At 29.5% G+C, this 27481-nt stretch overlaps 2 protein-coding genes and 1 long non-coding RNA gene across 18 annotated transcripts in view; 2 read left to right on the top strand and 1 right to left on the bottom strand.

The window, feature by feature from the left end:
• LOC145183045 (sulfide:quinone oxidoreductase, mitochondrial-like) overlaps positions 1-2224 on the top strand; it is a 59247-nt gene extending 57023 nt beyond the window's left edge. For all 3 annotated transcript variants that reach the window (XM_090085718.1, XM_090085719.1, XM_090085717.1), the window contains 4 exons: positions 698-949; positions 1078-1188; positions 1636-1703; positions 1786-2224. In XM_090085718.1, coding sequence (XP_089941844.1) covers positions 698-949; positions 1078-1188; positions 1636-1703; positions 1786-1843 — 489 coding nt within the window. In that variant the 3' untranslated portion in view covers positions 1844-2224. The remainder of the gene's footprint in view (positions 1-697; positions 950-1077; positions 1189-1635; positions 1704-1785) is intronic.
• LOC145183611 (lysophosphatidylserine lipase ABHD12-like) overlaps positions 1-8733 on the top strand; it is a 65778-nt gene extending 57045 nt beyond the window's left edge. The window contains exons 2-15 of one of the 2 annotated variants that reach the window (XM_090085740.1): positions 4562-4631; positions 4817-4950; positions 5127-5229; positions 5468-5545; positions 5950-5980; positions 6184-6229; positions 6410-6445; positions 6569-6662; positions 6941-6978; positions 7161-7240; positions 7430-7503; positions 7622-7700; positions 8273-8385; positions 8545-8733. In XM_090085740.1, coding sequence (XP_089941866.1) covers positions 4582-4631; positions 4817-4950; positions 5127-5229; positions 5468-5545; positions 5950-5980; positions 6184-6229; positions 6410-6445; positions 6569-6662; positions 6941-6978; positions 7161-7240; positions 7430-7503; positions 7622-7700; positions 8273-8385; positions 8545-8569 — 981 coding nt within the window. In that variant the 5' untranslated portion in view covers positions 4562-4581 and the 3' untranslated portion in view covers positions 8570-8733. Of the gene's footprint in view, positions 1-4561; positions 4632-4816; positions 4951-5126; positions 5230-5467; positions 5546-5949; positions 6068-6183; positions 6230-6409; positions 6446-6568; positions 6663-6940; positions 6979-7160; positions 7241-7429; positions 7504-7621; positions 7701-8272; positions 8386-8544 lie in introns of those variants that run through there. The other variant, XM_090085741.1, reaches the window with a different exon arrangement.
• Positions 8734-9397: 664 nt separating this feature from the next.
• LOC149890042 (uncharacterized) lies at positions 9398-19392 on the bottom strand. Of its 13 annotated transcripts, XR_016451954.1 has the most exons (5): positions 12783-17189; positions 11502-11633; positions 10921-11023; positions 10493-10819; positions 9398-10420 (listed from the first exon to the last, which is right to left on the bottom strand). It is a non-coding gene; the product is annotated as an uncharacterized LOC149890042 (long non-coding RNA). The 13 variants fall into 13 exon arrangements; XR_016451944.1 differs by adding an exon at positions 17196-17507 and having other exon boundaries at positions 10493-11633; positions 12783-16995; XR_016451943.1 differs by adding an exon at positions 17201-17507 and having other exon boundaries at positions 10493-11633; positions 12783-16995.
• Positions 19393-27481: the final 8089 nt, after the last annotated feature.

The following is a 27481-nucleotide window of genomic DNA, read 5'->3' as shown; positions in this document are numbered from 1 at the left end:
AAGGAAAGTTTCCATTTCTAGTATTTCATCCAATACAGAAATTCTTAAAACACAAGCTCCAGTTTTTTTGGATATTCCAAAAGTTCTGTTTAGAAAGAGCATGTTAGAATGCTATGAGGCTTAAAATATTAACAATATTAGCTTTAAGAATACAAACTGCAAGTCAGTGCGGAATAATTTTTCTCTGGACTAAAGTTTTTAATGAATTCTCAAAGTGCAAAAAAAAAAAAAAGAAATTAAAATTGGTAAGCCTGATCTGTTTTGCAGACTGACCTGGATCATTTGGTTTGATTCATTTGACCAATTTTTGACCTGAATTTTTATTCATCCATTCCATTTGTGACCTAAATTGAATACCTGACCCATTAAGACATGGGGTTTGAAGGCTCTTCTTTTAACCACAATTTATCCTAAAACCTTAGTGGCACAAACATTTTAAAGCAATTACTCATTTATTTTATTAGATGTTTTAACTTGCTGTAAGCTTAATACTTCAAGGTCATTGTTCAATTGCCCAAGTATTATTCACTCCTTACTGTATTTTACACAAATCCACAAAAAAAGATAAAAAAATCCAACTCATATTGGCTTAAGAATTGGCATTTGATGCATTGTTCTTGTCACTAAAATTTCAGGATAGCTACAGGCTTTTAAAAACTGGTGTGTTTTATTCTATGTTTGTTTTTTCTTTTTATAGTACAATTTCATCCATGTTACACCTCCTATGGGTCCTGTTGATTTCATTAAATCCACCTCCTTGGTTGATGCTGTTGGATTTGTTGATGTAAATAAGGGTACTTTGCAACATACAAAGTATAAGAATGTTTTTGCATTAGGTGATTGCTCAAATCTACCTACCAGTAAAACCGCAGCTGCAGTAGCTGCACAAAGTGAAGTAGTTCGTAATAATATACGTAGTTTGATCAAGGGGGAACCGTTTAAATCAATGGTTAGTTAAAAGTTCTTTTTAGTTTGAAATGATATTATATGATAAATTGCTATAGAATTTTCAGAAATAATTGTGTGGTATTAAATTTTTTAAATCAAATCAAAAACATTTAAATTCCATTTGTTTAGTATAAAGGCTATACATCTTGTCCTCTGGTTACCTCTTCAAAGACTTGTATACTTGCAGAGTTTGATTACACTGGTTTGCCTCTAGAAACATTTCCTTTTGATCAATCAAAGGTGAATGAATATTTATCTAGTGTTAATAGTTGTTAATGTTAAATATATCAAAGTACTTATTTATATGAAAATAAACAAAGCAATTTAAGACTACTAATGGATTTTTTTATAAGGCTGTTAATAGATTTTATGACTTTGTTAATGATAATTTTAATTATGTTATCTAGTTATTCTAAAGGATTAACTAATGAACCCTAAGTTATAAAAAAGGCTAATAATAATAAAAGAAAAAACTCTAGTTAGACATCTTAAAAACAATCCTACCCTCATTCTTTATTATCTTATGCAGGGTTTAAATAATGTCTTTTGTAATTTTTGAGATGAGCAAGATCTTTATCTACCTTGCTTGATATATACTATTAAGTTGACATATGTGATTTTAGATAAACTTTTAAAGGTACAAACTAATTAATGCATTACTAAAACCTTCGATAATAAATTTTTCAGGAGAGAAGATCAATGTACATTATGAAAGCTCATGCAATGCCAAAACTCTACTGGAACTCATTAATCAAGTAAAAGTTTAAATGATATTTTAACCGACGTAAAAGTAGGTTTAATAATTTTTTTTTTAAATATTGGATGACTATTGTTTAGAGGCACATGGGGCGGACCTGATAAAGTAAGGAAACTTCTCCACTTTGGCTTTGCATAATTCAGGAAGGAAGCATAACGTTTTTCAATTAATGATATGCCTTCGAAGTGCATTCTTTTTTGGTATAACGTGACTTATATTGCATGAATATGCAATTATGTAGTTATTAGTAATACTATCTGACAGCAGAAAGTAAAAAAACTCTTGTTTTAAACATTTGTTTTGATCCTGTGACATTTTTGTAGTGCTTAAAGCAATATATATTTACGATTACATAAATGCAGTTTGTAAATTCTTAATATTTCATAAATAGTCGATTATTATGTAAAAATTAAATTTGTTGAGCACATTTTTTATAAAGTTTTTATACAAAATTTTGTAGTTTTTTGTATTGTTGGCTTGTTTTAACACTTTCATAGAAATATATATCTGAAATTTAAAGTTATTTTGTTTCAACCAGTTAGATCATTGAAAAGAAGTTAAGTTATTTTCACTTCAGATTTCCTTTTGAAATAGAAAGCTTACATATTTCCTTTGGGGTGGCATTTAAAAATGAAAGCTTTATATATTTATTTTTATTATAAAAAAAGGGTAAAAAATGAGTGCTGTGAAAAACAGTAAATGTGAAAATATTGAACTTGTGTGATTTAAGGCCAGTTTGAGAAAATTTCGTTTTCTTTTCCTGTTTATTTTGTTTATACGCATGTGAGATTTTCACCTCGCGGCATTGATCACATTAAGGATTTGACGTTAAGTATATAGTTTTCAAAGGCTGGCATTGTTTTTGCAGAAACAGCCAATAATAGATAAAATTATACATGTTCTTTTGTAACAATTTTTAAAGAAGAATTTAACAGTTTTAATTCCTAATAGAAGAATTTTTGAAATTTAGTTTATAAATGTTGCATCTCATTTATCTACATTCGACCTTTGTTTGAAATCTTTAATTAATTTCATTTCATTTTAAACATTTTAAAATAATGCTGATGGAAACCAGCTCTGTTTATTATCAAGGAAACAGAAATTCAAAATCCTTAAGTTTCACAGCGTTACGAATAAGGTTTTTAAAAGATGGCAAATATTAGGGTTTTTTAGTAGGATTTTTTAAAACTTTGACTTCGAATTAAAGCATTTTACGTTAATTTTCAGGTCTATGCTTCTGTATTTTTCTGAATCAGCATAAAATTCTATATAAAAATCAATTATAAAAAACAAAAAAACAAAAAGTTGGGGGGGGGTGGTGCGAAAGTGCAGTAGCGTCTTAATTTTTAACATTTTTTGCATGGTAACGTTTATGTTAGTGAATTACTTGCCAAAAAAATTTGTACTCAAAAGAAATGTTTAGTGGTGTAACCGAACACTGATTAGAAGCAGACATGCCTTAAATCACCCAAGAAAGTTACTGACTTGAGTGACAATAGTGATGATGTAAATATAAGTGAAGAGGGCTTTATTCTGCTCTTAGAAAAGTTCATGGCTGCTGTAATTTAGCCTGGAGATTGAGCTGGATTAAAGATATTAATAGAAATGCTGTCTGCATTAGTTATCAGCATTTAGTTTTTTGATTAAAAACATAATAATGATTAGTAAAAATTCATATATTAGTCTTTTAAGATAAATCAGAAAACTTTATTTCCAGGCAAATCTGCCACTAATCAAAAATCCATGATGCTTGACATTAGCATCAATAAAACATCCCCAAAGATCTTTGTGCATCATAACTGAATTTCCATTCATAATATATTGAATTGGAAAGATTTTCCCACTTTTAAGGATTATGATCCTTTATGGAAATCCACCACTTGTTAATATAACAGACAAATCACATGCTTGTGCAGTTAACAACTTCAAAAAATAAGACCTAGTTGACTGCATACAAATCATTTCTTTGATTGGTCTGCAAGCTATTACAGATGTTTGAAGTACTTCTTACCTTGATATGAAGACTTCACATTCATGAAATGATCCTGGGTTGGGTTTTTGATAGTCTGTTAGAGGCATCCAGTTGAAAATCTCTTAAACAATTATGCTAATTGTTTAAGAGATTTTCAAAATACTGGGGTTCCATTAACAAATATAGCTGATGAGAGTGGAGTGACAGAAAAGTTGATTACACAATTTGGGGTTGTTAGATGATTTGTATGGTTTGGCATAACATCACTAGACAACATTTCAGGCTCAAGATTGCTATATTCCTTCAGCAGAGCATTATAGATAACATTGTTATTATATTGAATGAAAATGTACTTAGTCTGTTACCAGTTTCATCCACCTGCAGTAGATCAGCTTACTTGTTCTGCAGGTATTTTAGAGCTGTCATACTTGAAATGACTTGGAATTGCTCAAGCAGCTCATTGCATATAAGGTCATAAACAAGACTGTTACTGTTGTAGTAGTAAAGAGCTTTTCAAGGCACCTATGGTATTTGAGTGGAATACAGGTTCACAAGTTGTTCTTAGACTTAAAAGTCTTATGCTCTGAAAGTAAATAACCATGGGTTATCCAGATGTAAACAAACAGACAAAAACTTGACAAAAATGATACTAGGTGCTCATGTCTATCACTTATTTAATTGAGAACTTTTGTTTTGAGTGCCACCCTACTGTTCATTTTAACTACAGCAAAATTTTTAGTACCAGAATTTAAAAAGAAAATCAGATAACAATGAGGTCCCAAGTACTTATTTTTCAATATTCAAAATTAGTAAGTTGTAAATAAATTTCTGCAATCTGTATTTCGTTTTACTTTATTGAAAAAAATCTTTTTTAACAAATATAGAAAAATATATAAAGTTTATCATGTCCTCTGATGCAACAGAGAAAGCACGCTCTACTTTCATTTCAAGATGGTAACTTAATTTGTTTTGTTCTTTCAATTTTCTCTGACTTCAAACATTTAATGATTTAATTTTTGATTTGATTTGAAATTTTTAGTTATAATTTTTGATAGATATTTTAAAATAAATCCTAAGATACTTTAAATTTATTTTCTAAATTATTTTTAAAATTAGTTAAGTCTTTTCATTTTATTTAGGAGTGCAATATTCGCAAAGTTATTTTGGTTTCTCTGGTCTGTTCTTACGTTTTTGGTGTTTTGTTATATAGCATTTAGTGCATTGGTTTTATACTCAAAAGAAGTGAAAATGGAAATTGTTTATTCTAATAGAAGTAATATTCTTTATGATAATTTTTATGAAATTAAATGGATTTTTTTGGATAATAGTTCAAAGCCTAAGAAGTTGAAATCACAAATTTGTTGGGTTTTCTAACTTTACTATATCAGAAAGATTAAGCTGAATTAATAATCAAAGAAAATATTTTCACAGAATATTTATTATTTACAGTACGTTCTCCATGGTTTGGAAATTTATCATCATGCAAGGACTTTGGTCTAATTAAATGTGAACAAGTGTTCCTTGATGGATATGCTGGTAAACTTGGTGCTTGGTAGGTGTTTTCTTTTACAGGTTGATTAAAATCTTCAACCACTGGTATTCATTTATAGGAAATTGAATTATTTTAGAATCTTTATTATTTAAGTTAAGTGTTTGAAAAATCATTTAAAAGTAATGTAAAACCCTTTGTTAATGGTGAAAGAAAAAAAAAAAAAAAAAGAAGCTTTGTATAATTATAGAAATAGCAGAGATGGTAAAAACTACTTGCATGACAATTTTTTTTTCTTAAGGTTTATCTCTCCCGCATCACCACAGTATATCGTTAAGGAAGCTTACATCCTTTATTTACATGGAAATATGGGTTCAAGGTAAAATTCTCTCAGCTTTTATTGTTTTTGTTAGTTAATCATAAGGTTTTACTTATATATTAATTATCAAGGAAAAGCAAATATTTTACACACATTAATAGTAAATAGTATTAATATTGCTAAGACCATAAAAATGTTACATTTTTTTAAGTTCAGTTATTTCAAACATTACTTATGATGAGCTTGCATGCATTTTTCAAGTGTCATGAATTTAAAAGAAATACTCATGCTATGTTTACTGGTTAAGTGACATTGTTCTTAAGACTCATAAAATAAATTCATTGAGAAAGAAGTATGTGGTAGAAAAAGACATTACACAGCAATTTACAGATTACAGATATTATAGAAAGCTAGTAAATTTTTAAGATAGAGCAGAAGCTATTCAATTAATTTTTTTTTTACAGGGCAATGCAACATCGTGTTCGTTTTTATAAGGTATAATAAATTTTCATTCATTTACAACTTGGTGTAGTTGAATACTTTTCTTGTAGAGCACAAGACTATCGCATTCGTTTTTATAAGGTATAGGCTTTTTAATTTGGTCAATGACTTTTTTTTATCATATGAAGGTATAAATTGTAATTTTGTTTGTCACAATTTGCTGATTCAATGCTAACATTTTTTTTTTTTTTATCCAGCGTCTTTCCAAAATGGGTTATCATATCCTGGCCATTGACTATAGAGGTTTAATCAGCTATTTTTTTCTATTTAAACTATTCAACAATCTTTCAATTCAGTGGTATCAATGTAAGAGATTACATCGTAATAAATAAGATTTTGTTGAGTATGCTTTAATAGTGGAAGTTTTGAAACTGCAGCAACACAGCAACCAAAAATGTTTGGTTTAAACCTTTATTTTCTTAGGTTTTGGCGATTCAGAAGGATCACCTTCAGAAGAAGGTGTGTGATTTTTTTTTTTTTTTTTTTTCAAAGTTTTTTTTGATTACTATTAATTATTAAAGTCTTAATAATAAATTAATTGATATTGTTAATTAATAAAACAGATATTTAATAAAATTTTAGGTTTGGTCGAAGATAGTAAAGTTGCATACAAATGGTTAAGCAATAGAGCAAATGGGATGGCATTATATGTGTGGGGTCATTCCCTGGGCAGTGCGTAAGTTATTTTGTTTTTGTATTCAGTTGTTGATGCAGTATTACCTGCCATTACAGCTATTTAGTGATTAATATTATTTGAAAGTAAACTTTAATCCATATTAATGCTTTTTTACAAAGGTTTTTGCATTTTAAATTCTAATTTTTAGGCTACTTAATGTGGAACATTAATGTTCATTTTTATCTTATTTTTATTTCATTTTTAGTTTATTTTTACTTTATTTTTTACTTCATTTTTAGATTTTTGAATTATTGAAAAATTTTAGAATATTGATTTAGAGTTGGTGTGCAGTTAGCATCATGGTTGAATGCTGAAAGTATGCATTAATATATTTTTAAACCTGTTTTCTAAATGCAGAATATTTCATAAGTAATTTACATAACTAAGTGAGTGCATATTGCATGTTATATTGTCAATTGCACCTTTATGGCAAATGGCTATAACATAGGATTATATCATCTATTAAAAATATTTTAAAATTGCTTTATTTAATTTTAGAAGGGCAATTAAATGGAGTAGTTTTGGAAGCACCATTTAATAATTTACCAGATGCAATAATGCAAACACCCTTAGCTTTGGTAAAGATCATTTTTTTGACTGTCATTTTCTAGATTAGAACATATCAGTTTGTTGTTCTTTTAATGATTTTTTAAATTATGCAAGTTGATACTCTTTACTGGTTGAAGTAAACTGCTGTGTCGCTCCATGCGAGCACTTAAAAAAAAATTTTTCTTTCACTTGATTTTACTTGTACTTGTTATTTACAGCCTCTTTACCAGTTTCTACCAAACTTCGAAAGTTATTTGGAGGATGTAAAAAATGTATTTCGAAGTACTTTTTGGTAAGATGGTAGAATTGCTATGAGATTATTTGTTGTCAGTTTTTGTTGAAATAATTTGTTTTTGGTACTTCATCCCTTTTTTTTATTTTCAACGGTCTTGTTTTTATTTTGTTTAAAGGATTCGCAAAGTGAGGTCACCAATGCTGATTCTTCACGATGTCAGTGATGGGATTATTAACATTAATCTTGCAAGAACTGTAAGTTTTATAACAGTGGAATACTTAATCAAAATTTTTATAACATATTATAGTTGATAGTTTGTTAGCTTAAAACCTTTCAAGTTTTTTAAACTTCAACCTGATGAAGTTATGTAATTGTATTTACATATAAATTACATTTACTTTATATTTAAGTTAAAATTATATTTATATAAAAGTTATAGCTGATCACTACATATAAAGCGATTTTTTAAGGACAACAATTAACCCAATACTTCTAATTTGACTAAAAACCATTTTATTAACTGAATTGGATTGAGTGAATAAGAATGGTTTAATAAATGACGTATTAGCTTGATTTTTGAGCAGCTTGCTACAATACTAGGTGTTAAATTTACTTCATTTATTAAGTTTAACTAACTTACAATGTTTTACAGTATAATCTTTCTTCCATCTAGGTTATCATTTTTAAATTCGCTCTGTCAAATATAAAAGATTTATTCTTCTATTTAGTTTTATAGTTTTAAAACTCAAGGGAAATTTACTCTCGAAACTAGTGTATTCGATTTTGAGATTCATAGAATCTGTTTTACTTCGTATTTATTTTTTAGCTGTATGCTGTGGCTAAAGACAGTGGATCAACAAATGTACGAATGATAGAGTTTGATGAACAGCTTGACCACTGTGAGGTGTCTTCTGCGAAAAACTTCAAAAAGTTGCTGAGGTCAGCATTTGTCTTCTATTTTTTCTCTTGTTTTATCGAATGTCACTAAACATAAAATTGACTCAAATCTAAAGATTCGAGAATTAAAATGGTGAACAGAAAAACGAGCTATTAAAGAATTTTTAAATAGTATTAGATTATTTTTTTTAATCGTTTCAGCGATTTCGTATTTCATACGTCATGAGCAGTTGCGGTAACATGGTTTTTAATCTTGTCTACATTTCAAGAGTGGAAACGCTATTTTAAAATTACCCCCGAAGTCTGAAAATAGCTGTATTTTACACCGTTATATTGTCAGTTGCTTATCGAACTTTTTATGAATAGATATTAGGATTTTCCCTAAAAATCTATGTGCTTTATTTTTTTAATTTTAATATACCTTCTCTTTTTCAAAAGATAATTTTTCGCTTGATTTTAATGTTTTTGTTGTTGGATTTAGCTAGGATTAGAAAAAATCGCAATACAGTCAGAGTAATGCGGACCAAATTGAGACAGAAGCATTTGTTGATCTGATACAGCTCGCGTAACAGTTTTTTAAAATTGAACAAAATAATTTTAAAATGTTCTAACACCCTTTTAGAACTCTTCAAAATATTTAATAGTAATGTTTCATTGGTCAGGGCTCCAGAGACCATTTAATGAATCAGAAACTGTTTTTGTTCAGACCAATTGTCGCGGGTAGAAATTCTTTTGATGTCTCAAACCCATACTCAAAACTTTCTTTAGAAAGCTTAAAACTTAGCTTCTACAATATACAAATCTCCAAGATAGATAAATGTGATTTGTTTCAAATTTCTCTGCATTACCCTCTTTACAAAAAAGTTTAACAAGTTAAACAAAAGCACAGGCGGGCTTCGATTTTAAACGAAACGAATGAAATAACATTAACTAACCAACTGAACCGAATTCAAAGACCTGATGAATATAAAAACTAAACATATTTAAATAACTTCAAAATATTTTATTAATTTGAACTAATGTAGTGAATTAAAACTTGCTTGGTTGCATTTACACGAAATTGCGTCAACCAAATCCAGGCTCTCGTCAGGTGAGCCATGTCCCTCTTTCTTCTGGTCTTTTCGTTACACTGTTGAACGAAAGAAGCTGTTAAGCAACTTTGGTATCATAGTTATGTCTTTGGTAATTGACAATGTTGCTGGCCCTGTTAGAACCTTTTTTTAAAGCATTGCTAGACAAAAAAGACCTAACGAGCCAAATATGAGGAGGAGAATTATCCTGGTGAGTTTTTGGTTCCTCAAACCTGAAAAAAACTCAAACCTTAAAAAGATTCATTCTATTTTACTAAATCTGTTTAAATTTAGAAATTTTCTAAAAAAAAGAATTTTATTTTCGCTTTATTAGTGGCGCAGCTATACTTATAAAATATTCTCTGTGGTTTGGCAATTTAGGTGTTTTAAAGGTTTTAATTTTTTATATCAACTGTGTCATTAAAGACTTCGTTCAATTATCATGCGATTTTCTCCAATAAACCTAGTGCTACCGCCTCGTTATTTATTTTTAGGCGTGCATTGACGCTCTTCTATCACTCTTCCGTCTTTCTCAACACAGAACCTTTACAAAGTTGTGAAAAAGCATAAGCTCAGCAATTTAGTTGAGCTGACTGCTTGCTGTGTTTCACATGTCAACGTGGTAGTTGTGAGGTAAATACAAATCACAACATATTAAATTATAACAGTTTGACCAGAGAAGTCACATGTTTGTGAGATCTATCATTTCAACGTGTGTTTTTTAATATCAAAATCTACCGGCGTAATTGTAAGCTGATGTATTGTACAACAATTTTGAAAAAAATTATTAACTTCAAAAAATATAACTTCTAGGATTCTTTCTTGATGCTAGCTTAAAGGCCAGTTAAACATCCACTTCGCTATTAATCTTTTGAAGAAATCTTTTTAAATCTAAGAATAGCACGCAAATCAAAGAACATTTAGCATATCAGACTTCATGCTGTTTACAACATTTGTGACGGCTGTTTCATTTGTGACGACAATCCTTTTAGCAATAGTTCTGAAAGCTGAAAAAAATTTTCACCAAAATTAGGTGCCAACAACAAGGGACCGTAACACCTAAAATAATATTTACTTACTTGAAGTGTTTAAGGTAAGAACTTTCGTAGAGGTATGTTGGAGTTCAGCATTAAGAAATTTTTCCTGTATCTTTTCGACTCTGGTACTGGATTGATAACTTTAGCACATGTTGCAATCACCAATGGATAGTCAAAATAGTTGAGCTGACTCGAGAAAACTACCTCTAACATGGTGAGCCAATGACATTTTAGGGCATTTTGGCATTATTTTGGCATTTTGATACAGAAGAATGTAAATTCTTGAAAAAATCTTTACTTTGGAAAAAAAGTTGATAATAATTTTTACTTCTCATGATTTTTAATGAAAAATACCTCTTTACATCCGATCTAAAGATTTTTACATTCGATCTAAAGATTACATTGTTCGAAGTTGCAAAGTTTTCAAGGTCCCTAAAACAATGCTAACAAAATTCAATGTAAACACGTACTCTTATAATGATGACCCTGGCGAAGATGTGATTGTCCACTGGAAATCATAATCTTTCAAAGAAAAGCCTTGATGTTGGGAAAAACAATCCAATATTTTTTCCTCTCCAAATCAAGAATATAAACCATAGAAAAATACATAAAAAATATGAAAAATCACTATTATTAAAAGTACAATTTACAGATAAAGTAGAGTGAAATAGAAACGAAAAATTGCCAAGATATTTATTTTCATTAGTATATGTTTCATATTTGATTAAGTATATATATTATTAAAAAAACTATATAAATTGAAATTGAAAAGCTGAATATTTTTTAAATCACATTTTCTCAATTTAGCACTTGATTTTTATATACGAATATTTTTTTTTTCAGTAAATGTTTTTCTTATTGATTTTCTTTGTTGTAATTATGGAAGATCGTTGTTTTAAGATTTAAGAATGATTATTTATTTACATTTTCCTTTAACTAATTTTTTAGTGAAAAAATGCTTGTATATTTTGCCTTCAAAATTGCTCATGCGTACTCACTGCTTTTCAAGCTAACAGCATAAATTTAATTTATAGTTATTTAAGAGTCATACCGGTGAACTTTAAGAAAACATGTCGTGCATTTGAGTTGTTTGATTTTAAGACGATTCGTTTCAGAACAGAGCCTGGCCAAGACTGCAGCTGTTTGATTGGACATCTTAAGCATAACGAGAAACGTCCTCTTGCTGAAACAAAAAAAGGAAGAGCAATCTAATATTTAAAGGCAGCCTGTTTAACCAAGTTGAATAGATTAGTTCAAAACAAGATCTTGTGATCATAAAGTCTATTGGAGTTGCCTCTGTTCTTGTCTTTCCCGCTCAGTAAAATGAATTCATAACTCCGATTTAAAAAATCTAAAACCTAAAACCTTTATCGTCATTTATGAAGATAAATTTATATGTAATTTAATCAAAAATCAATTTTGGACTTTTGCTTCGAATTTCTTTTTAGAAAATTTTTAGAAAATTTTGTACGGAAAGATTCAAAAGTTATGCACAACTGACCAATGATATATTACATATACTAGATGTCTAACTTGCGGGATTTTATTGGATGAAAAGTGAAGCCGTTTTTTTTGTTTACAAATTGAATCCGCCATTTGTAATAAGGGCAAAAGCTTTATCCGACATGCGAAATAAAAGTTAAAAATGCATGTTTTTGCCCAAATTAGAAATGGCTTCCACGGCTTCACTTTTCGGATCGAAGTTTGACATCTAGTATATATAATATATCATTTCAACTGACAAGATTTTTTTACACTCGTTACCATTCCCATGGAATGTTTTTGTTTACAACTATGATTCCCATCTCTTAATTATTTAATAAAATGATAAATGCAGCATTATTGAAAGGGTCTACATTTATCGATTATTATTATTACTTATTTATATAAATATTTATCGATTTTTTTTATTATTAATTATTTATATTAATCAAACCACTTAGTGGTTTGATAAATATAAATAATTTATATCAACAAAAAAAAATTGTTTACAAAATTATATTAACAAAAAAATTGCTCCAATTTTTTAAAACAACATTAAATTAGCATGAATATTTTAGGGACCAGAGAGATGGAACGCTTAAATTCTAAATAATATGGTCTCTGCAAAATAAATAGAACATGCTCATCTTGAAGATGAGGCATTTTGTAAACTTTATCATTCTTCTTTTTACTTCTATCTTCTGTATAAAAACAATGTGGTTCAATTAAAATTTTCGGTTAAAAAAATACTTTACTTGATGACGTTCCCGTTTTTTAAATGCTGGTTACATAAATTCTCAAAATGTTTGAAATGGACTGTTAAATAGTAAACAAAATATTTAAAGTTAACCTTTTGATTCATACAGAAGGACTTGTTGTTATAAATCAACATTTCGTGTTGTTTTTTTGTTGACTAAAATCAATGAATGCGTGTGCGCGTAATGTCGCTGCTGGTATGAATATTATAAATTTAGCAACCTGCTGTTTCAATCTTTAAAAAATGAATTATTTAACAAATTGTTTTTTGGAGCTGTTTGACTGGAATAGTTTGACTCGCCTTATTCTACTAAAGTAGCTACATCTGACTAACTGTCCGTTAGACATATTCATACCTAATGACGAAAAAGGCCTAAACAGAATGAATCACCCATAGAACCAATCAGACTGTTTCTCTATAAATTAATTAAAACAAGCGTAAAACAACCTGTAGCAAAACAAAATCCGGCGACCATTCAAAACATATAAAAACTCAGAGAAAAAGAAGAAATCATTTATTTCCAGTGACAAGGAGAAATTAAGACAAAGGAGGAAGTCGACTGACTTTAAAAAACACCGTTTAAAAAATCGAAAGTTGTGAGAAGGATCAGTATAAAAAGATTAAAAGGTAAAAAATATGTTTTTATTAAAAGAAAGAAAAAGTACTTAATATCTATATTTTACTTATTGTGAAATTGTTGAATTAAATAATTATTTGATTTGAGCAGACTATTAATTGAAATATTTGCATTAACCAAAAGAATTTAAAAAAAATGAACAGAGAAAAATATGCTTTAAATCAACTTTACCCCATTTCAAGCGAAAACACCATATGCACCTCAATATATTCTTGCCTTGTCTTACCCCGAAAATTATCCTTTCAATACAGGAATACGAGTGTACACAAATAAATGTTAGTGATAAATATCCGGACAATTTTATTGTGCATCAAATTTTTTTTTGCAATAAAGTTGCAGGGGGGGGGGGCAATTGTCTTCATGACCTTCAAGTCGATAGATTTTTTTGACAATAATTAAGGATACTTTAGTTGGGGAATGTTTTTGGATTATTTTTTTCAGTGATTATGCTTTTGGTTTTTCTTTGGAGCTGTTGCAAGGATTTCGGCCAACTTTTAGATTTAAATGTACACAAATTAGTTAAGTACGCAAAAAAGTTAAGAATTAAAATTTTTTTAGAAACTTTTTACAGTTTTTACTACTTGATTTTTTCAATATTAATTTTACTTATAATTAACTTCTTCATATACTAAACCAACACACCAAAACTTAAAAAAGGGAAAAAAATAGGAAAAGAGAATTTGACATAGCAATTAAAACGCTAATGAAGCAAATCAGGTTTACAGGTCCCCGCTTCCTTCTACAGCATCTTCAATGAACTAAAGGCGAAATCGGAGAAATTTCTCCAATCTGCTCCATTGGTTAGAATGTAGCACGAAACATTTATAACTCGGCATATTGATGACAGTGCAGTCCTCGAAGGTGATAATTATGTTTTCCGTGACCTTAACATATTGCATAAAACTTTTCCGTCCAAAGTATTTACATCAATAACGGTAGCTGTTAGGAAGCTATGGCTCTACATGAGTAGCATCTTTTCTCTGTTATGGTCTACTTGAATCATTGAAAAAATTACAGAGAATGTCAGTTGACACATATTTTTCGAGAAGGATATTCCAAAAAAAAAGAGCATCTCTAAAAATACCTAGAAAACTTTTCTTCTGAAAATTCATCATTTCGCTGTTTTTTATCATACATTTAAAGACAATTTTTTCTTCATTTTGCGAATTCAATAGTGCGAGAAAATTGTAGATGCTTAAAAAAAGAACAACATCACCCTGGAAATAATTTCTTTGAGCTAGCATTTCATAAGTAATTTTGCTGACTACAGGTCTGAAACAAACAATAGTAGACAACTTCATTAAAAAAAATCAACTTGATTAAAGAAATCCGAGCAAAGAGAAATACTTTTGATGGAAACTTTTCCACGATGCAATTTCACCTGTGGATAATTCACTGCAGAGCGATCTTCAAGTGGCAATTCACTAGGATTCAATCATCAGGAGGGTAGGTTTCCAGAGAGCGATTCTTCCAGAACCACCAGGACATTATGTTTTATCAATTATAATAAGTTGCATAAAATCATTCTCCTTTCTCTTTGGGGCTATAACAGTTCTTAGCTTCACGAATTGTCAGTTACAAGAGACTAAAAATGTCATAATTACAAGCTTCGCCAATTGAAATTTTCCATTCACATAAAGTTTTCCATGAGCGAAGTTCATAATTCAAACGTTTTTATTAGTGGTAATAGACTCAACTGAATTAAGCTGAAAGACTTAAGTTCTGTCTGAAAGACTTAAATGTTTATTTCTGTTAATTTACTCCGATTTCAAAACCATTCATTTCGTGTTTAGCTCAAAGTAAAAAACCGTTTAGAAGAAAATTCTTCAAAATTAATTTTTTAGAACAACAAATTGAAATCCTCTGCATACTGTAAAAAAAAAGGGCGTTTTTGATATTTTGAAGATGCGAAATTTAACTAAATTGTCTGACAGCAAATGAAACAATTTTTCACAGTTTCATCAAACCTTTTTTAAACACCTCAGATTAATTACATTCATCTGGTAAAACGAACAGAGACAAACCAAATCTATTTATAAAACAAAAAAATATCGTTTTTACGTCATTGCAGCAAATAAACTTTTCCTTTGGAGAAACAATAACAATTGCTGTTTTAAATGTTTGCTTGTCTCAACAATTATGGTTTTTACGTAAGACAGACGGCATGTGAATTAACAAACAATAGTGTAATTACTAAGAACTATTTAAAAGTTAAGTTTTGATAATTTTTCTTAATGATTAACAAATTTTATATTTAATTGTATGCCGTGGCTAAGCAGAAAATATTTTCTTCTTTTTTAACTAATTCATAAATCTCAAAATAAATATAAGAATTTGTGATGTAAAGAAGCCGACTTCTTTTAGTTGATAATTCAAATTAGAAATAGAGCTCTATATTTATGGAGCAAAATTTTATATAAATATGCTTGCTTGATATTAGTTTTCATCTATTCGTAATATTTGTCTTTTCTTTTTCATAATAATTTACATTTTTATTTTTTAAAACTATTAAAAACTTGAATACTCTTTACCAATATGTGATTTTATAAAAATATGTTCTAATTTCATTTGCGATATCCCCCCCCCCGTCCAAAACACCAAAACACTCATAATAAATATTTAATCATATACAGTAGAAAAACATACATCTTCCAAAAGCATTTTTTTTTATTAAGAATGTTTTTCGGGTTTTCCAATTGTTCAAAAGCTTAACAAAAAGTAGAGACTATTCCAATTCTTACATACATCCACAAATGTTAAGAAAGAAACGTTTCTACATTTTTATCTTATTTTTAATGGAAATAGTTATTTCTGGCCAATATATTTAAAAGGCAGGGTGAATAAAAATGAGCAATTGCTTTTACTCGGTAATTGGTCAGCTTTACGTGAATAAAAACATCAACAACTTTTCTTAAGTTTTTATTGACGTAAAATTGAGCAACGACTGAGTAAATTGCTTACCTTAACGTGAATAAAAATATAAGGAAAACTGCTGAAGTTTTTATTCACGTAAAGCTGACCAATTACTGAGTAAAAGCAATTGCTTATTTTTATTCACCCGGCCTAAAGTTACTATAAATAAATTAGAATACATGAACTTAAACATTTTAGATTCCAAAAACGTTATCCCGCCCCTTCCACGAGCTCTTCTAATATTGACTCGTCTACACTTTGTTATAAGCATCTGCCAGCCAATTTCCTGTTTCTCTTTGTTTTTATTGTCTAGGACCATTTACAATATAAATCTGTGAGACGTTCTTCCATCTTGTTAAAATCGGAAAAACATAAACGCTAATTTTCTTTCAAAATGACAGTTTATTTCGCCTTAAATAGGAAAATGTTAATTGAAATATTATAAAATCATTAAATGCGGTCGAAAAACTTCAACCAGAATTTTTTAATGACATTTTTCAACTTAAAAAGGTTATTTACAGACATCGTAACATCTGCTCGGTTATCATGTCTACGGTAAAACGAAAAACGAAATTAAGTTAAAAAAAATCAAAAAAAAAAAAAAAAACGAGTATAAAACGAAAAAATAAATACGAAAACATCTTTTTTTTTAAAAAATTTGAATTTTATTCATCGGCGCTATTTATAGATCAACTTACAATGCTAACAGAGTTTAAACGTGCTTTGAGTCATCCGTGCGTATTAGTTCACGCTCAACTAAGTTCCAAAATACAATAAAATAAAAAAGTACCCTGCATACCTATTAGTTAGTTTGACGTAAGATGTTGAGGAGTAAAAGAAATCAAAGTTGATCGAAATAAATGAATAAAAATCAATTGTAAACAAAAAATAATCCTAATTGATCAATTGAGTACAATAAAAGTAAAAATAAAATTTCTATTACGTAAACTTATCACCTTACTTAATAAAACCTTGTGTTCTCTTTCTGCTTTTTGCTAATCGTAAAATAATATAAAATCTTTACTTATAAATGGTTATTATTTGATAATCAAACATTATAGAGTAATTCTATAATCGTTATTTTTCAATCAAGAAAAATCACTGTCTCACATTAATTTTAATGTGCCCACGCTGCTCGCAGGAATACGCTGCTCACGGTGTTATCCACGAAAAGATTTTATACGTTTAAACATATAAAAAAAAGATCTTAGCTACGCCTGTTCCATCAATAGTGTCATATCTTAAACAAATGTTTTGTGTTCTTTTAGTGTTTAGAGGGGGAAACAGTTTTCAATAATTTCGGAATTCTTTTGAAAAATATACAAATTATGTGAAAAGTTGAAAAGCGCGTCTGATTAACGCAATAGAAAAATTTCTGATTAAAAAAATGCGCTTTATTATCTTTCAATCAATTAAAAACTCTTTTTCGTAACTTAAATTTTGAACCAATCATAACTGTTTTTTCTCCTATATTATTAGACGGTTAGGCTGCGGAAACAGACCACTTTGTAAAACAAACCCTTAATATTTGGCAGAGAAGTTCGAAATAAAGAAAACGTAAGTTTATCTGCAACTATTGATTTATTTAGTGGTGCTATAATTTTTAGTATTCGACAGTATAAAAAATTTGGAATATTTTTTGATAAAATTGCCCTTCCTTTATCTTTTATTACAGTTTTTTAAAATTTTGAATTTTTTTTTTTTCCAGACAGTCACAAAACTCAATGGATTCTAAAAATGTTACCCTAATTTTTCTACTTATTGGTTTTTTTGTATTGGTTTGTACTAAGCCGCATCAACAAGATTCTTATGTTAGATGTCTGGGCGTATGCGAAGGCCTATTCGAGCAATGCGTACAGCTTGTTGACAAACTTCAAGAGACATACTTCGTTTGTATCGTTCAGCGTTCTTATTGTTCAAAAAATTGTGATATTTTCAAAAACGAAAAAAGATCGATACGATTGAAGTAAAGAAAACGTTCTGTTTATTTCCCAGTTGAAAATTGTGATTTTTAAAATTCGATTTAATATTAAAATAAGAAAACTAACTAACAATTGAGTTGTGATTTTTCTACCTAATTGTTTTGATTATATATTTCCCAAAATTTTCTATGTAATAAAAATTAAAGGGACAGGCTTAATATTGGATTTAATTAGCGAAAATCCACATTAAAAAATAACAGCAATTACTCTCAAATCAAATTAAAACGAGGTGATTTGGACGTAAGTTTAATCTTAATTTGGTCTTAACAACTTTGCGCAATAAATGGCTAATCTGTTTTTATACGAGCATTTGTTGCTTTTATGCTAAGGCAACTATTCAAAGATAAAATTTGCAGCCACCAAACACAACTTCTAAAAAGGTGTTGAAAAAAAAAACACACCTGACGATGACGATGGCCGGAAATCGACTTTTTTTGTATTGCAATAACTTAGCGAAATTTTTTTTCGATTAACTATTATTTTGTTGAAATCTTATGTTAAAATATTTGGATGTGATAAGAGAAAACGATAAAATAAACTTCATTTTTTTTTTAAGTTTGCTTTTGAAATTAATTTTAATTTGTAGAAAAAACTATTTTATTGATTATTAGTCGGTTCTCATTATTTCCATGATAGTATTTGATTTTTTTTAAAGGAACAGAAAATCATACTAATATATTTTTTTGTTTTTTGTTTATCAATGTTAATTTTTAAAGCTGTTATATTTGATTACCACTTTGTTACTTTGCTTTAATATTTAATTGAATACACTGGTCAACACAATTTTTGCTGATTTAGGTTTAGGATTGTTTATTATACTAAATTTTAATGCGCTGATTCCAAATCTGGCTACCTTTTTTGTCTATCACATCAACTTTTTATTTTTCAGCATATTCGTGTGTTCTATGATTAAATGGATAATAGAAAAAAAACAAAATTTATTAACTGACTTCTCAGGGCACATTAGTAAGTGAAATAGATTCAAAACATAAGTTACTCAGGCAATTAAACTAAAATGAACAATGAAATACAGAATAACATCACATTTTTTACATACAGACGTGTGGCGTATTCATGAAACAAATTTCCGCTTGCAAAAGCGTATTGAGTGCTTCAAACCCAGACACTCTCGTTGAATACTCTAACAGTAGTCTATCCCATTAGCCATGATATCTATTCTCCATCTCTTTCAAGCCTTGATGAAATCGCTCGTCGCTTACATCCGCACATTATCTACGCATGTGGGCAGAGTCTTATGTAATCCACTTTTTTACTTTGTTCTATTGATACCTAAACTGGTTACTAATTCTATTGCAAAGATTTTCAGATTAATTTCTGCTTCTTAACTGTTTTTAAAAGTTTATTTATTTTCTTATTTTTTTAATTTTTTAACTTTTCAATTAAACTATTCATCAAATTGCTAATTTTTTTTCAGTGTGAACAAATAAAGTACAAAGAGCGAGAAACCCAATCAAACTGTTTTGACCCCGGTCCCTAAGTAAACCTCTATCCATGGTTGAATAAAAAAAAAAAAATCATCTATTTAATTGATATTTGAATGCCCTGAAAATCCGCAAAAATCTTCGATTCGTTAAATTTTTGGAAGATTAGCCGGATTTTTATTTTTGAGTTCAAAGCGGATATTTGAAATTTGAAGAAAACCGAGCAGTTGTCACTATGATGTTATGACGACAACTACTCCGCTATCTTCGAACTTCAAATGTTCGCTAATATCTTCTAATTTTAAATGTCTGTTACGCAATTTTTCACCGTATTAATCCCTTTCTCTTTTCCCCTTCCCTCTTGTTATGACAGGTTATAACGTTTTTGTCAACCTCTCCTAAAAATAGGCCACAAATTTTCAACCGCAATAATAAAATGATATCTATTAGTTCACACTGATGACGTGCTGCTATACGAACTGACCTTTTCCTCATCGATTGCTCAGGATTTAAAGCACAAAAAGATGTCAGTCGTAGACGGACAATTAAATTGATCCGATTGCCACTTAATTAAGTTACTTTCAGTGTGAACTGTAAGGGAGTTTTTATTAATGAGAAACCTTTTCAACACCTTGTTCAAATACAGTTACACATTTATACAAAAAAAAACCTCTTTTTCCGTTAATAGAAACAACAAAAAGTTATGAAAAAATTAAAAGTTTTCTTACCAAAAGTACACATTTTTGACTGAAAAAATGAGTTCAATAATAATAAAAAAAAAGACTACAAAGTGCTTTTTTTTTTCTTAGTCTTAAAAAAAAACGTGATAACTGGTACTAGTAAAACCTAGTTTAACTGGTAACTGATACTGCTAAAACCGAATTAGAAATGGTAATTATAATAATTTTTATCATTTTCATTATCGTTATCAGTGGCAAGCATCGATCCGATGGTGATCACATAATAATACCAATTACACAATGTAACAAAAAAAAAAAAAATTTCTGTTTATCAAAGTTTTTTGATGTTTCTTAATTAATTTGAGTATGCTGAGTCTGAATATGACATTGGATTTTTTATTGCATCAATCGTTTGGTCGTAAAAAAAAAAAAAATCAATTAAACATATAATTAATATAAATCGTTTTGCAATCATGTTACATTATATTGTATTGTAACAGTCTCTCACAATCTCAAAAAACACTAAAAGTGAACAGTAGAACGAGGTTTTCTTTTATGAAGTTTCTCGTCATCGCGTATCAAACACCAGATGTAGTCACCCATCATAGCTGCATCCCATCTGCCCTGGTATCTTTTCTCCATTGCAAGAATATCCTGATGGAAACGTTCCCCGTGCTCTTCACTCACATCACCCAAATTTGGTCTGAAAAATTCCAATTGTGAATGCAGGTAATGCAGCTTTATTGACATTCTGCATTTCATATCTGCGTACCGTACAATTAAGTTTTCCACTATCTCTTTGTAGTTATCACTCTTATTGTTGCCTAAAAAGCTATGAACAACATGTCTAAATGCAGTCCATGCTTCTTTTTCAACAGCAGACATTTTGTCCTCAAGCTCCTTACATGCCAACATAACTTTAATCTGTGGACCAACGAATATACCTGCTGAAATTTTTGCATCTGACACCTTTGGAAACATCTGCCGAATATGCTGGAATGCTGCACTATCTGGGTTTAATGCTTTGACAAATTGTTTGATAAGACCAAGTTTAATGTGAAGGGGTGGTAGTAAGATCTTTTCAACAGGTATCAGAGATTGATTAATAACATTGTGCGAACCAGGCTGTAAATGTTCTCTCACTGGCCACTCACGTCTTGTGAAGTGCTGGTTTGCAGCCCTGCTATCCCATAAACAAAGAAAACACGAGTACTTTGTGTATCCTCCTTGCAGACCGAGAAGAAATGCTAGCATCTTAAAGTCTCCACATACATCCCACTTGTAACTGTCGTAGTTGATTTTCTCAAGCAACAACTTCACGTTCTTATAGTCTTCCTTTAGATGAACGGAATGAGCTACTGGAATCGAAGGAAATCGGTTTCCGTTATGGAGCAAAACTGCCTTTAGACTTCTTGTTGAGCTGTCAATGAATAATCTCCACTCTTCAGGATTGTGAACAATGCCAATGTCATTGAAAAGACCACGAACGTCATGACAATAGCACAGTGATTCTGATACTACATAAAAGTATGCGAATGTTTCATGTCTTTTTCGGTATTTCGAGGTTCTGCAGCTTGGATCTAATAAATTCCATTCTTTCAAACGTGATGTCAGAAGTTCTGCATTTGATTTAGTGAGACCTAAATCTCGTACTAAGTCATCAAGTTCTTGTTGGATAGGGAAATGAGGTGAATCATTCGGTTCCCTGAAATCACAGTCATCATTGAGTTCATCCGGTGAGTCTACTTCAGAATGATATGCAGCTGCTTCTTCGGATTGAGGTGGAGTAGGAACAGGCAATTCATCACTGTGTGGAACTGGTCCAATAGAAGATGGTGTACTTGGATAAACTAGAGTCAGCCTATCTTTCGGTTTTTTATACTTTGAAATGTCAACAATGCAGAAAAAGCAGTCATCATGATGGTTCGTCGGTTCTCTCCATATTCTCGGAATCGCAAAGGGCATTGACTTTCGGATTCCACGCAGCCATCCTTCCAGAGTTGATCTGCAGCTACCACAACTGTAGTGTGGTGCCCACGATTTGTCCTGATCTCCCATAGCCATGCCAAAATAAGCATGATATGCAGTAAAGAATTTTGTACCACTGACAATCTTATGTTTAGCTTGTGTTGGACTAATATAGTAACCACAAACATAACAGAATGAGTCAGGACAAAGCTTGCAGGATCTACTAGACATATTCACCACTTCATGTAACAGTTGTAATTAGTTAAACTGAAAATAAACACACGAATATAGTTAAAATCAGCATATATATATAATGTTTTAATTGCATTACACATATACGAAAACTCCGAAATATACTTTATGCTTTTTCTCAGGAAATCTTGATGATAGAGAAAAACCAATGGTACCACTGAAATCAGCATACAAAAATTATGTAAGAAACATTAAAAAATTAACATAAACAAAAATGTTGTTACATGGTGTTATGTATTATTTACTTATTTATTATGTGTTATTTTATTTATTTATTTATATATTATGTATTATTTAATTCATTTATTTATATATTGTGTATTATTTTATTTATCTATTTATATATTATGTATTATTTAATTCATTTATTTATATATTGTGTATTATTTTATTTATCTATTTATATATTATGTATTATTTAATTCATTTATTTATATATTGTGTATTATTTTATTTATCTATTTATATATTATGCATTATTTAATTCATTTATTTATATATTGTGTATTATTTTATTTATCTATTTATATATTATGTATTACTTTATATTTCTAAGATTTTACTGCTCTTTCATTTGATTTTATCGAAGAAAAATTTTTACTTATATTTACAAGCTATTTATATTCAAAAAATAAAACATAAAGTCTAAATTAAGATTATTTATGGTGATATGCACGCTATCATTAAGTGGCTATTGCTGTGAAGACGTTCACTTCTGAATAAGAGATTGCACAGCTGGGCTGAAGAGATTCTAGGGTAGGACATTATACACCAGTGTTAAGTGTGAGTTGATGCCATCCAACTTTATAAATAAAAACTTTTTAGTTTTCCAGGTTATCATCTATCGTAATTTACCTTTATTGAGATAGCTTCTATATTGATCTCGGGGGAGGGAGGCGGTTGGATGTGACGTCGGAAAGTTGTCGAATTAAAGGTTCCATTTAAAATGTTCTTTCCAGATGCATTTTTCACTAAAAATACTGCATCAAAATTATGCTCCAGGAAATAACGAATTAAGGTCTTTGAAAATCAGTTTTTTTCCCAATTTTTGTTTTTCTGATAATAAAATTAAAAAACCAAATTTTCTATCATTTATTGATTTCCCTAAAATACCTTTATGCACTTCAAGTGCAATAAATAATCATGGAATCAACACGTGTTGACTGGGAATGAACCAGCTTTGATCTTATATTCACTCGATGTTCAATATGCTTAAGCAAAGGTGCCTACTTGTCAGCAACAGTCAGACCAAGGGCACCAGAAACAATGTATTTATAAATAAAAAGATACCTCTTCTCATTTTATAAAGGAGTTTTTTTTATAAACTTTATTTAACATTCTGGCCAACCCAGCAAGCACACAACGTTGAAATAACGTTGATCAACGTTTATTAACTTTATTTCAACGTTGTGTGCTTGCTGGGAAGTTGTAAAACAATAAACAAGAGCATGTACAAAACAAATACAATGAAAATTATTTTCAAATGGTATTTTGAACAAAGTAATCTAAAAGTTTACTTATACAAAAAATGTAGTTGCCAATTACATGATGTGCATTATAAATAATAACAACTATATATTATTCAAATCCGAACACAGCATATGCATCATATCCATGCCCTTTTTGCTTTGTTTGTCTTAAGTTCTTGTGAGGTAGAAGAATTGAAGGTGATACTTATGACTCTATTGAAGTAAATATGGGAGACTATAGTAAACTACCATTGTCAAAAATTTAGAGCTTATGAAGATCTTAGATCTAATTTTCAAAAGTTTACCTCGAATTTGAAAGCAGCATGAAAAATAATGAGAATACTGCGTAAAATGTAGGTTTACCGTGAAAAATTATACAAGAAGTAAATTTAAACTGGTACTGAACATTAAATGGATATATATGGTTGTTGAAATATGTTAACAAAAAAAAAATCAAAATAACTCATAAAACCGCATGGTACCATTTTAACACAAATGAATAATGTGAAATTCCTATTTGAACATTTTTTGCAAATCACACTTACATAAATGTGGCAATCTAATAATTTATTATTATTACAATATATTTTTCATAATTATTCTGTATTTCTACTTTAGAGCTGGATAAAAAATTTTCACGTTCGTCTATAATGTTTTTGAATACACTAAAACCAAGACGCCTTTAAACATTGTTTATAATAGGTCTGTTGATTTATCATAAATTTCTTGGAAGTGGCTATAATGTATGATGGTGGCCATGATGACTCTTGATGATTTTAAAATATAATAATTTTTTATAAATTAATTTAGGTTAGCTTAAAAACTAGTTTGTACTCTCATTTCCTTGATATATTTTGTTTTAAGTATTTTTAACTTTTGGTTTTGTACAATTGGCTGCTAATTGTTTCTGTTGTAATATATAATTGTTTAACCCTGGTAATGATACGCATCACTATGATCAAGCATGAAGGATTTGGGATTGTTTTGAGGATTTAGGGTTGTTTTGAGAGCTTTCGGTTGGTGATTTGATTAAAATTGAGTAAACTCTAAAGATAGAGAGGGATATAACATTTTAGAGTTGAATTTTCCATTGCCAAGGAGATTTATAAATGGACAAAGATTTATGTTCCAGGAATGTATCAACTCAAGGAAATACTAAAGAATGCTTAATTAAATGGAATACTCTTTGCTTAACTTATTTCACCTCAAACACTAGACTTTAATCCCATCAAGTTGTAATGGGATCATCTAGATTGAACCTTCTGTGAAACTCATATAATTTCCTAAATCCATGGAAAACTACTAAATCAGTTTTTGGCAATAATAAAAAACTTTCTGATTCCTCGAAGTGAAATCGCGATCTGTATTTGCTTTAAAATCGCGATCTGTATTTGCTTTAAAATTGTGATCTGTATTTGCTTTAAAACTACTCCTTACTTCACTGGGTGACATTTACTGGGTGACCATACTTCACTGGGTGATTTACTTCACTGGGTGACTTACTTCACTGAGTGACTTACTTCACTGGGTGACTTACTTCACTGGGTGACTTACTTCACTGGGTGACTTTCTTCACTGGGTGACTTACTTCACTGGATGACCTAAAGTAAAGTAGGATTGTTCATCCAAAATAAAATTGTAATTACAAAACACCTTCAACATCTTTCTACCTTTTGGTCTAGTTGGCTCACAAAATAGGGGAGTTGAGGGCTCTTTGATCTGTGGGGCAGCTTGACCTTTTAGCGCTACATCATCTATTTATAATTATATCTGCGTGACGTCATAAGTTACTATCAGGATATACTTCTGGCTATTTATTTTCGTTGTTATTTTGTCAAAAAATCGATTTTACGAATTTTAAGAAATAAAAGTTTGATTTTCACGATAAAAAGTAAATTTGATAAACATGAGAATTATTCATATATTTTTATTACTATGTTGAATATTTGTAAAATATCAACTGCAATCACTAGGTATTTTATCGACGTATATTTTATGATATGATTTCGCCGTTAAATGATATTTATCAGCGTGATACAGCCATTATTACATGATGTATACCTATAGGGATTCCTTGACCTCTCTTACACGGGGCTGGTTGATCTGAGGATCAAGGTGCCTCATACTAAAATTATGATACATGTATAACTTGTTGTATTTAATTACATTAGAATAACTATTGAAATGTATTCATTGCACAAAGAAAAAGTATTTCCATTAGCTAGATAAGTAAAATAATAATAAAAAATAAAAAGGTAAATTATTTTATCAAGATATAGTAATAATTTTTGATAGACATAAATATGTATCAGCTGCCGCTGGATTTGAAACTGTCAATACGAAAGGTCAAACATTTAAATAAGATGATTGCGAACAAGAGTAATTTTTTGTCTTACGTTTTCCATGCTGTTCTCATTGAAGAAAAAGATCGGGCTATTGAGCAGTGGTGCACGCTTGGTGTCGGGGTTCGATACCCGTGCGTAGCAGACGCTTGGTCAATTTATTCTGAGCGTCTGTATTTGTAAATAGCTGCTAAATTTATGTCACTGTTTCTCATTCATTTAGTTTTACATTGTTTTTCTTCATGTTTTGTTAATTAATGCTGATATTTAATTTTCGATTTTGATTTTTCAGTTTTTGCAAACATTTCTTAAAATTTCTGATTAAAATTTTTGTTCACTAAACTTTAAATGTGAATCTATTGGCAGAAATTTAAAGAACTATGTTTTTAATTATGCTTTATTGCCAACTTTTTATTGATTTTGTAAAAAACTGTATAAAAGGATCAAGGTGCCCCATATATGGGGCACCTTGATCCTTTGTAGGTGATGTTATAAAGTTGAGTTCTAGCTTACTAAATATTATTTGGACCAAAATTAGCTTGTTGATTTGAATAAAAAAATAAATATTCTTTTAAAAATATTGAAAATAGTATTGTTGTCTGCAAGGGTTTTAAGGGGGCTCACCCCTGTCAAAATAGCAAAAAAATAATTTTTTTTTAAATTTTTGGTTTTTCATGTTTCAAGTGTAAAAATTAACGAGGAATCTGATTCTGAATTAAAATTTTCAAAAAAATAAACATTTCTTGATTATTTGATCATAGTCAAAATAATCTTCTTAGCAACGTCCATAGCAACAATTTTATTTTATTTTTTCCACTTATCTAAAACACCTTTTTCTTAAAAGTTGTATAATTAACTTGAGTCTGTGAAATATTATTTTTTCAAACTGCTTTCATGAAGGTCTGGAAAAGCTAACAAATGAACTTAGTGAGCATGTTAACCACACTGTCACACAACCACATAGTTGCACTACACATTGTGTGTCTAACTTTTTATTATAAATTAAATTTTGTTCTGTAGATTATTTAGTGAATACTTTGTTTATTTGTAAATAACTTCTTGGCATTTTGAGTTGTTGATAAGTATAAAACTAAAAAAGGAAGCAAA

Source organism: Hydra viridissima, unplaced genomic scaffold, assembly GCF_058129835.1.
Source record: "Hydra viridissima isolate aposymbiotic clone 2 unplaced genomic scaffold, HvirCarnegie_v1 scaffold_4, whole genome shotgun sequence".
In the NCBI taxonomy this organism is placed as follows: Eukaryota; Metazoa; Cnidaria; class Hydrozoa; order Anthoathecata; family Hydridae; genus Hydra; species Hydra viridissima.
The sequence above is the reverse complement of the archived record's forward strand: the minus strand, read 5'-3'. Positions and strand labels throughout refer to the sequence as shown.